At 37.4% G+C, this 11,440-nt stretch overlaps 1 protein-coding gene across 1 annotated transcript in view; it reads left to right on the top strand.

The window, feature by feature from the left end:
- Positions 1-4,067: 4,067 nt before the first annotated feature.
- ngfra (nerve growth factor receptor a (TNFR superfamily, member 16)) overlaps positions 4,068-11,440 on the top strand; it is a 36,659-nt gene continuing 29,286 nt past the window's right edge. The window contains exons 1-2 of the mRNA XM_065277719.2: positions 4,068-4,346; positions 9,081-9,243. Of these exons, the coding sequence (XP_065133791.2) occupies positions 4,311-4,346; positions 9,081-9,243 (199 nt within the window). The 5' untranslated portion in view covers positions 4,068-4,310. The remainder of the gene's footprint in view (positions 4,347-9,080; positions 9,244-11,440) is intronic.

Raw genomic sequence — 11,440 nt, 5'->3', positions numbered from 1 at the left:
ACCATTTATTTATACATTACTGATGGAGATCAGTTGTAATGGTTGGGTACTATTTTCAGTTTTGGCAATGGGTGCATGTAATCTCTAGCCTGGTTAGCCAGACCTACATCAACTCTTCACACAAACGGCTCAATGCAAGGGGCGGGATAAAGGTTGTCCCTCAAAATGCCTCTGCACGCAATAGGATAGCGCTATGACCAATCAGAGCAACGAAGAACGAAGTTTTCAAGTAGGAACCGTCGCAGCTCTGTCGTCATCATGTTAAGCCCGCCCCACAGACGCTACACACGATGTGATTGGCCTGACCAAATTTTGGTTTTTGGAGCTGTTAAGTGTATTGTGAGTGCCTAGACTAAACCCTGGCAGCAAATATATTTTGCGGCCGCTAGGGTGCGTCTAGATTTCTAGGCTATGTAATCTCCCATAATGAATGTAATAGGGTTTCATCTGCACGTACATGTTCCTCTTTAGAGAAAAGAGTGTTTTAAAGATCAAGATGCAACAAAACAATTCACGAGTAACAGCTGGAGAGGATATAAAAGCATATATCTTGTCTTTTCTGACTGTAGTGCGTCATTTGCAATAATACCAGAGCAATTTAACCTGTGTTTCATTGTAAAAGTGAAACATAAAGACAAAAGCCAAATGATACAAAGACAGTTTCCAGTTGGTCATATAATTACAGCTCATAATACTGGGATCAGTATTAAGATGTTAATTTATGTTTCTAACCAATGTAACTCTATAGAGCATTGATAACTCCTGACAGATTTAATTTTATCCTGACTGAATTAATTATCCAGGGTGAATTAATTCCTTTAGTAGGAAAAAATAGGCTGATCTTTACAAGCTGTCGTTCCTGATTACCCGTCTGTTATCCATCGATCACAAAGCTCTTTCTGTGATGCCTTCATTTCACAGAGCGAGTTAATTCAGCACTCTCTCTCTCTCTCTTTCTGTATGTGTGTGTGTGCAAAAATAAAGGATGTGGGCTTATTGATATACGAACAAATCAATGACAAACAGGTTCCGATTTGCAACATGAACCCATGTTGCTGAATATACAGAATATACATGACTTACAGCATCATAGTGTAGTTTACATGTATCAGAAATAACTTACAATCTATTCAAGCTATCAATTCTTGTCAGCATTAAACCCATGACCTTTAGAGTTGCTAATGCTATGCTACCAATTGAGCTACAGAAGCACAGATGATAATATAAATCAAAAGATCTGTAAGTTCTAAATTTAAAAGCATTAACCCTATCCCTTCCCGCTTGTTTCCCAAGGTACAATTTCAAAGTAACGCTGCAGGTGTCAATAACTGATAGAGAGATATTTGGAATCGTTGGTATCTTTGTGTAACACTTTGTCAACTGTCAAAAGCATCTTCATTTCTACGAGCACTATCCCAGTGTCATCTGATCTTAAGATGTCAGTTGATGCCAGTCAGCAGTCTATGTCTTACTATTGACAGACCACTTTAAGAAACCTCCTGCTCTGCTTTAATGGATTAGTGAGCTGATGTTACAGATCTAGTTTACCTTTAACGCCTATATCAGCACTAAAGATCATCGCTCATCACCCTCAGCACTTTCTGCAAGAGGTGTACAACTTAACAGACTAACATCATCATTCACAGGATTATTAAATATACATGGACTAAAATAGCAAAGGGAATGTTATTGAAAAGAAAAACATTCAAATAAATGAAAAAGCAGGAGCTGTGCAGGTGTGTTGATGTGAGACTGTTTTAAAATTAAACTTATGTCTGACTTTGAGATGGGTTAATGTCATCCAACACACATAGCATGGACTGTAAAAAATGATTTCGAATCAACATATATATTTTTAGGTTACTTTAACCTAACAAATTAAGTTAAACGATTTCAACTTGTTTCTAAACTTATCACAAGTCAAAACTTAAAATAGTAGGCTGAATTCACTTGCAAAACAAAGTTGTTTTATTAAAATGCGCCAACTGTTCAAACATTTATGGTCACTACTAAAACTTTTCTAATGATATGTAAAATATTTTTATGTGTTTGCTTGAATTTTACAGGTTTCCACATAAGTCAAATGTCAAATTTCCAGACTTTTCTCTGACTTTCACTGACTAAAGCTGAAGTTCCACGACCAATGTCCAGGATGCCGTGAGCCTGGATAATGTAGTGCAGTGGTTCCCAACCCAGGTGGGATGTGAGATGGTGCCAGGGGGCCCCATTTTTATAACATTTTATAAAATACATTAATTTATCATGAATTCTGTATTTAAACTTAAAAAAGACTTACTTACCAACAGCACTAATTGAACGTTTTGTAATGTTATGTTTTACAACTTTGTTTTGTTTGTTTTTTGTCATAAATTTTCTTTGGGGCCGCACGCTGAAAAAGTTTGAGAACCACTTATGTAGTGTACACCGTACATTTATAAAAATTTAGCCTAAATGCTTGAAATGAATAAATTAGTGCTAATAAACAGCTGTTTAAATTGTAGTCAGAGGAGGCTTGGACCCAGAAATGGTATTCCTTACATCACAAGTTAACAAGCGGATTACATTTTGATAAATGGAAACTCAAATTTAAAGCAACAAACAACAGTCCCTGATATTCCATGACTTTGACAAAAAATATCAAATTCCCAGATTTTTTATGTCTGGAAAAGCCCTTTTAAATTCTATGATATTCCAGAAATTCCATGACCCGTGGGAATCCTGTGTATTTATATGTACCTGTGTGTGTGTGTGTGTGTGTGTGTGTCTACCTGGAAATTACTACGTTGTAGGAATACCAGTATTTTTGTGACCTTGTGGGGACATTTTGAGGAAACAAGTTTATAAATCAAACAAAATTATGTTTTTTGAAAATGTGAAGTAGGAGATGGGTTTCTGTGATGGTTGGGGTTAGGGAATGGGGTAGATTAGGAGAATAGAATATACAGTTTGTATGGTATAAAATGCATTACGTCTATGGAATGTCCCCACAAAACATGGAAACCAGAATGTGTGTTTGTGTGTGTGTATGGGGCTAGGGAATTCCTTTGTTTGAAAAGCATCTCAGAATGAGACTTTAGAAAGTTTGATAAAATTCTAAATTCATTTTTTCTAGGTAAAAGGTGACTACCCTGAAGATGCTATAGCTAGAATGTAATAGTTTGGGATGCAACACTTCTTTTGGATGTTAGTCACATAATTCACATGAATATATTTCTGTAAATACACAGTTTTGGTGAGTTTACTATTACCCTAAAATGTGAACAATAAATAAATAAATGGAGAATGAGTAACCCTAAACTTTTATAAATGGTTTTTAAACGCACACATGGAATTTACAACAGGGGTTTTTCCACACTGACCAGGTGGGGAAAATATTAGAAGAATGGAGGTGAAAAGGAAAAAATCGTAAAAAGATCTCATCCCTGGCTGGCACTTAACCGACTATGGCATTATTACGCCCCATATCTCACATACTGTAGGTGAGTCACTGGTTGCAGTCGCCCTCCTGTGGCGTATGTTTGATTACACCCGTCCCGTGACGTCATGCCCAGTATAGACATCAGCTCCGATGATTTACAAAAAATAATTTTAAAGGAAAGCTCTAAAAACATGTAATACTTTAAAGGTGCTAATATTTAAGTATTGTTTTCTAAAAACTAATGTTAAAATTTTTACTAAAAGTAATACCTCTTGTTTTTGTGGCCCTAATAAAAATAATTAATATAAAAAATAAAAAATAAAGCACTCTATAAAAATAATTGCTACAATTCCTATATCAAACAGTTATAAATAATTAAATAAGTAATAAAATAAAATGTGTTTATCGAGAGAAAATGTGGCGTTACAGGGCTCATGTAGATATGAGCTTTTTAATGGAAAAATAATCTTTTGCAACGACGGCAAATATTATAAAAAAAACACTCTTAAAGTCTTAAAGAGATGCGATATATTTGTGTACCTCTCGTAAATGAATAGAGATATAGAAAAAGAAGGGAGAGTGTGTTTTGGGGAGGAGAAGGAGGTGGAGGGGGGGGGGGGGTTGAAAGCACTCGTGCCCCCCTCATCTCTGCGCGCACGACTCTCTCCTCCGCAGTGCACTGCTGGACAGCGCTGAGTGCGGAATACAGGACAGCATAGGCGCGCATCCGCGAGCGAAGGGACGCGCTTCCGTATAGTCCTGAAGTCCCGACAGCAGTCATGCACGACACCAGCACCTGCATGGACCTAATATGAACTGTCGGAGGGCTGATGTGCACTTCATGACTCACACTTACAGATATACAGTTTAAGAAGGAAGGAAATTATCAGACATGGAGACCTTGATGTGGATCTTGATTTGTGGAGCGGTAAGTGTTGCATACCTCAGTCTACATCAGTCACTGTTCTCGCGGGGTTTCTGTCAGTAGGCTATACAGGTGAGACATCTGGCGAACCGGTTTAGCCTTCGTGGTGCTCCGTTTCTCCTTTTGCGCATCTGAAGTGCGCCTGCGGACACAACTGAACTTGTTTTCAGTTTTTTGGTTGTGATGACTAATCTCAGCTGCACGGTTTCTGGAGAACAGGTGTCACGCTCGTTTTTATTAACATTTTAAGCTTTAAATATAATTTTACATTCAACTCTACATATTACTTAAACCAATTAATCAATCAATCAATCAGTACTTGACATACTAACTGTAACCAACTTTAATTTCCAAGTTAAGCGAGTTGTCTTTGCTACATCAGCCTATGGTTCGTTGATTTTGACCGGTTTAATGGCTCACATATTATTTATTTTACTTCGTTTAGCCTATTTTTGTATGTTATGACGTTTTAATGTGCGTTAAGAATAGATGACAACTATGCTGTTATTTTTGTTTTACTGTTGTGTATTTGTGCAATTGTGCCTCATCAAAAATATTTTACAAGAATGTACGCGGTGTTACACTTTAGCGGCATGTTAATAAAAAAACAGTAAATCATAAACAATAACATCACTCTTAAAAATGAAAGTGCTTAAAATGTTAATGTATTTTTAAAATACAATTTAAAAATTGTATTTTGGCGTAAACTCGCCATAGCACATTTTTTTTATGAGGGATGCGACTGATTGACGACTGATGTGACCCTCGGGTCCCCTACCTCAAGCCCTTTGTGACCCGCATCACCTCCAGTCTCTTGTAACACGAAGCAAATCAATTTACACACGCACACGCTCTTGACTAAACACAATTACCGCGTGACCTCTTTTCAATAATCTGATTTGGAAAATGGCAAACGGTGCCGGCAATTGAGTTTCATCCAGGTGCAGAGAGTCAGTGAAGAAGCTGCGTCTGGAGACGCGCAACTGTTCGCAATCCGCGTCCCCGTTGCACGTAACAAGAGATCTGACGCTGACAGAAACAACCCAGATGATGGTAAATAAGGCCATAGGTTGTCTAGACTTGATATTTCCTGGTATTATGCTCATTCGCAACTGTGTGTGGTTGTTAATTGGACAGTAAGCCTGATAGGGTGCATAACAGTGCGTTTACAGACAGGTGCAATGCAAATCACTCAACAGCACAGCAATGATAAGGTCCAGACCTCACACACACACACACACACACACACACGCACACACACACAGTACACACACACATCCTAAGATGTGTTAAGCATTGGGTATGCTTATAGTAGGGAGTCCATTAAAGCCTGCCAAGTTAACTCAGCGGCACGCTTACTCAAGCGGATGTAAATTGAGAGAGAAAAAGAAGGAAGAAGCAAAGAAAGAGAGAGAGAGAGTAAATGAAGGGGGTGAGCTGGCCGCTGTACCAGTGCATCTGTTTCTGAATGAGAACGAGTAAGGATGTGGCTAAGAGATGGAGGGTAAGATGGGGAGGCCGCGAAGGGCAAAGAGAGTGAAGGTGGTGTGTGTGTTGAAGGTAGATGATGAATGAGAGGTTTCCTATCTTTACTTTGATTGTGGCTCTAGATGGTGTCGTCGAATTATGCATAATTGTTAACAATTGTTGTATGGCTTCTATTTAAGGATGTGTGTGTGTGTGAGAGAGAGAGAGAGGGAATGAGAGAGACAGAATGTATGCTAATTCATTAATGAATGCAAGGAGAAAATGTGCAGGGAGTTTAATTACCCTGTGTGTGAATGTGTGTGTGCATGCATGCTTGTTTGTGAATGTGTCTTTTGAATGACTCTGGAATCCACAGGTTAATGAATGAACCTGCGCTTCTTTTCACTGCAATATCAGACTGAAATTGTTTTACAAGGCCCACTCAGTTCTTAGTAGAGCACAGCAGGGTTACAGAAGCGAAAAAAAAAAAATCCTACATATTGCCTCCACAGAGAAACAGATTTTTTAGCGATAACATAAATCTTTCGAAACAAAGCCTTTATGGGCCCAGAAATTGTTAAGTGGTGATACACTTTTGCAAAACCATTGTGAACTTCAATGAAAAGATTTTCCTGTAAAGATCTATGTAATAATTCAACACTATGAGCCAATTGTTTTATATTGATCCATTTTTACAGTTTCGAGATGCATCATGGGATTGGTTTATAGTATTTCCACATATGTACTGTGCTGCAAATCAAAGTGTATAATGTCTTGATTCGTTTCACAGTTGGCTGGATAAAGGCTTAAAGGTTTATGGAAGCAATTTGTTTAAACCCCTATACGTGTAAAATATAGAGGAAACCAATGCTGCTGAAAATGTGAGGTGCCTTTTGTGTGCTCCATACACACATAAACCTTTCAAAAGCATTTCGGCACTGAATGTGAGCACATGATGTGACTGAACCAATCAAGAGAGAGAAAGATGAACAGCAGTAGTAAATTAGCACAAAGTGAACGGTGCATCCTCAGTAATGAGCCTCTAAGTCCCTTTAAACACACGCACTTGCCTCCAAGCCCAGAAATTCCCATAAACACCTGTGTAAGGATGTTTATAACCCCCCGGGTTATTGTAAATACTTAACAAACGGAACAGGACCCGTGGATGAGGCAGCCCATATGGGAAGAGGCTGTGTGTGAGATCAGGGTAGGGCTAATGGCTGTCTTGTGTAAAAAGGGTCTGTAAGATCCCGGTTTCGGAGACCGTTAACGTGTGAAGTATGTGTAATCGTACCCGTGACAGTATGCGTGAAACAGCTGGACATACAATAGACATATGTATAACTCCAGCCTCCCAGCTCATCTTGCTTTACACACCCCTGCTTTTGGACACACCAGTGAAATGCAATCAGCCCAATATGTTCTGATGCAGCTGTTACCAGACTGTAGTCCATGTGCAGCAAACATGCAGAAGCAGTTCAATGGCTATGAGACATTATGTAACATGCATTATGCAAATAATCTGTTCCAATTTTCCATATTTATGCAGGACTGGTAAATTAAGTATTATTTAGTCTAAATTTAGATGGGCACCTCCTGAAATAACAATTAAAATACATACCAATTTGAATAAATGCCCATTGCAATTAGATATGCAAAACTGAAGCAAGGGCAATTAGGTATGCAAATTTTATGCAAATATAATCCAATTTGGTGTCTCTTTTAAAATCAGTGTAATTTTGTGATTTTACTATTTTAATCTGAAATGTTTTAAAGGGGACATATCATGAAAATCTGACTTTTTCCATGTTTAAGTGCTATAATTGGGTCTCCAGGACTTTTATTAACATAGAAAATGTGATTAAGATCATAAAAGTAACTTAGTTTTGGTAAACTATTCTCTGCAAACATGTACAAAAATAGATAATTGAAATTTGTCTCTCCTTGTGATGTCAGAAGAATCTGTACTATCCAACCACGGCACTGCCATTTAGTGCAGAGCTCATTTGCATTTTAAAGGACACACCCAAAATGGCACATTTTTGCTCATCCCTACAAAGCGAACATTTAAACATGCTATAATAAATTATCTATGTGGCATTTTGAACTAGAACTTCACATATGTACTCTGGGGACACCAAAGATTTATTTTACATTTTTAAAAAGTCTTGTGAAATGTCCCCTTTAAAGGTGGTGTCAAATGTTGTGGAGAATGCCAAAAAAGAAAGAAAAACATAAAAAAAATTGATTATAGCAACTAGTAAAAAGTAAAATAACAAAAATCACACCTAAGCATAGGCGGAGTTTCACCTACTGGCAAACAAGGGTACTGCAATAATTTGAGATTAACAATAGAGTGCGTCTGTATGGTTTTTAAATATGGTTTAAAGAGCACCAATTATCCAATTCACGATTTTACATTTCCTTTGGTGTGAAAGTGTGTATTAGTACATGTTAACAATATGCAAAAGGTACAAACCCCAAAGTAAACGATGCCGGGAGTCATCGTCTCCAACATAAAAGTTTTTTCTTGGACTACAACAAACACACTTGTTTGTAGGCAACCGTTTACTTCCTGGGATTGGTGATGTAGACAAGACCGACATTATCATAATTCCTCCCCTTTGACTCAGCCTGTTAGCCTTGCATTGTGACCAAATCTTTCAAACATGGTAAGCAGCGTCACATTTCCGGCTGACGTCACAGGTATTCAGGCAATCATAACGTACAGATTAGCTGGCCAATCAGGGACACAGAGCTTTTCAAATTAAAGATTTTTTTTACATGAATCAGTGCGTTTCAGGAAGAGAGTGAAATCTGTAAAAATGTACGGTATGTGGAAAATAATGTGTTTTTAACCATAAACCACACAGACATATTGTATTAAACCAAATACACAAAATAACATTGTTATGAAATAGGTGCCCTTTAAATGAATTTAGACAAATAAAATATGAATTCTTATATTTTTATTTAATTAAAAGCTCATAAAAATTATAAGTGACTCTGGTCTGGAGGACAGTGCCCCCCCAAACTCCGTCTATGCACCTAAAGCTGAGAAAATAGCTATAAAGCAAAGTTAAAATAGAGTCTATGTTACTCCAAACTATATGAATAACAATTCCCCAATTTCTTACTACAGTAGCGTTCTATTTAAAGAATGATCAGAATATCTGTTATGGGTAAACAATGGGATTATGCAGACGAGAAACACATCTGACCTTCCATGTGATTAAGTAATACATTCCTGTCATTTCTCTCTGTCAATAGCTGGGGCTGGTGTTTGGCTCGAAACTAGAGCGAGCTGCAGAAGAAGAGTGTGAATCTGGGAAGTACACTTTGAGTGGCGAGTGCTGTATTCAGTGTCCACCAGGAGAGGGAGTGATCAAAGAGTGTGGGGCCAAACAGACCGAGTGCAGTCAATGCCTGGACAGTAAGTACAACCTCTCATATTCATAGCCATGGGAATACCCACACATACACAGTATACACACACGCATGTGCACACAAAATAATATATGCACACTCATCTGTATGACAGCTGAGAGTAATTACACAATTATCTGGATACGGTGTAGAAGCTGCTGTTTGTGTGTGTGCTTGATGCTTTAATTAAGGCCAAATGTTCTTAGATATCAGATTCATAGTTAGTGAGATGTTAGACAGAAAACGAAAAAGAGAGAAATGACAAGGATGGATCAAACCAAATCAATAGAGACACACTGTGCCCTAGGGGTATAATACTTTTAAAAGTATTTACCACAGTATGACCTTACCTGGATGACATTAGGTGCTAGCTGGGATACCAGAGGCCAGTATCGTACTGATGCCAAAGATCTTCTATTAACTAGACCTTTAACTATTAAAATAAGAAAAAAGAATACACATTTAGGAATTAAGTGAGTTTTTTATTCATTCTGTAACAATTCTCGCTGCTTATTTTGAAGTATAGTGACTCTATCCTTATTCTCTTAGTAAGAAAAACGAGCGAGTCCTTCATGAGCTTTATGGAGCACTTAGGACAACATGCCTGAAATAGAGGACGTCTTATATTTCAGGACAGGACACTTTACATCAATAACCTAAACGGTGCTTTTTTGTTTTTTTTCAACCGCATGGGATATAAATATCACTGACAGTGAATATAATATTAGAACAGTACCTGCATTCGTTGTCAACAACAGAATCAACAAAAAATGAGCTTGTCCCATTTTGTGATCCTTGTGCCATTTTATTTGTGGTAAAGCTCTTACAGCCTTGCTCGTCCCCTCATCCTTTACACAGTCTAGACACATGCATCCATCAGCACCACTGAAATATTTAGATGTCCGTTTTTCTTTATCTATCCCCTCACACACACACCCATATACACACAAACACACATCACAGTGTGTGTGTTACAAAGCTGAATGACACAAACAATCTCAGCCTCCATTTCATAACAAATAAGCCCACCATCTATCACATACTCGCTCGATCATTTCATTGATTACTGTGATTTATTTAAAAAAGAGTGTATATGCCAATGCCAAGGTCACTTTCATATACATGTTTTAAGAAACTTAATCGAAATCATATTTCATATACAGAGTAATTTGTTTCACTTTATTTTACAGTACATCGACATACAGTGTATTTAAAGCAACATGGTAAATCCATGTACTTAATGTGGGTAAGAGTTAAAGCGCCCCTAAACACACGCTGTTTCTGCATATCTGATGTTTATCTGGAGTACCTATAATGTAGTATTACATCCTTCATATCTCCGAAAAGTCTTAAGTCTTAAGCAGTTCCTGTAATCGGAAAAAACTTTCAGAAACTTTTATGAACCCTGGCGAAGTGCATTCGGCACAGAACTCTCCAACTGCTTTTTGATACTTTGCCTATGTTTAGCATGAGGACACAACTTAAACAGTGTTAATAAGTCAGAATGCATGAAATACACCCTTAAGATTAGGTTTAAGTCCGGTATCAGTATGTGGAACCGACTAAAATGCAAAAAAGAGAAAATATAAGTGAATTATACTATGCAGTACTGTGCAAAAGTCTTAGGCCACTATGCCAGAATTAGATTTGTTGTTTGTGCAATGCTATAGTGATCATTTTTAATTGTTTTTCAGTCTCTTTAATAGAATACATACAGAAAATACAGGAATTGTGTATGTAGTATTAAAAACTGTATAAAAGGTAAACTGATGTGTCAAGTTTTTAAAGTAAACTTCCCTTCTACTTGAACAATAGCAGAAAACTACAGGATCTCTTAAGCCTATGAAATCCTAATTTCTAATTTTAATGAAATTAGTCTTTTTACTCCATTCTGCTCAAAACAGATGTGTAAGTGCCAAGAGAGGTCACACTAAACACAGATGATGCCTAAAGACATTAGTCCTGAAAATAAATGTTTTTTTGTACATATTTCCTGTATTTTCTGTTTGTATCTTAATAAAATAGATTGAAAAATAAATATGGACGGACATTAAAACTTTTGAAAAACATGTCTGGTGGTGGTGGCCTAAGACTTTTGCACAGTACTGTATATACCGGTATGGACTGCAGGAGCAGTGCTGATCTGGAATCAGTCAGAGTGCTGTTTTAGACAGAGCGGACTAATGACTGATGGGCATTTGGGA

Source organism: Paramisgurnus dabryanus, chromosome 3, assembly GCF_030506205.2.
Source record: "Paramisgurnus dabryanus chromosome 3, PD_genome_1.1, whole genome shotgun sequence".
NCBI lineage: Eukaryota > Metazoa > Chordata > Actinopteri > Cypriniformes > Cobitidae > Paramisgurnus > Paramisgurnus dabryanus.
This window is presented reverse-complemented; position numbering and strand designations above follow the sequence as displayed.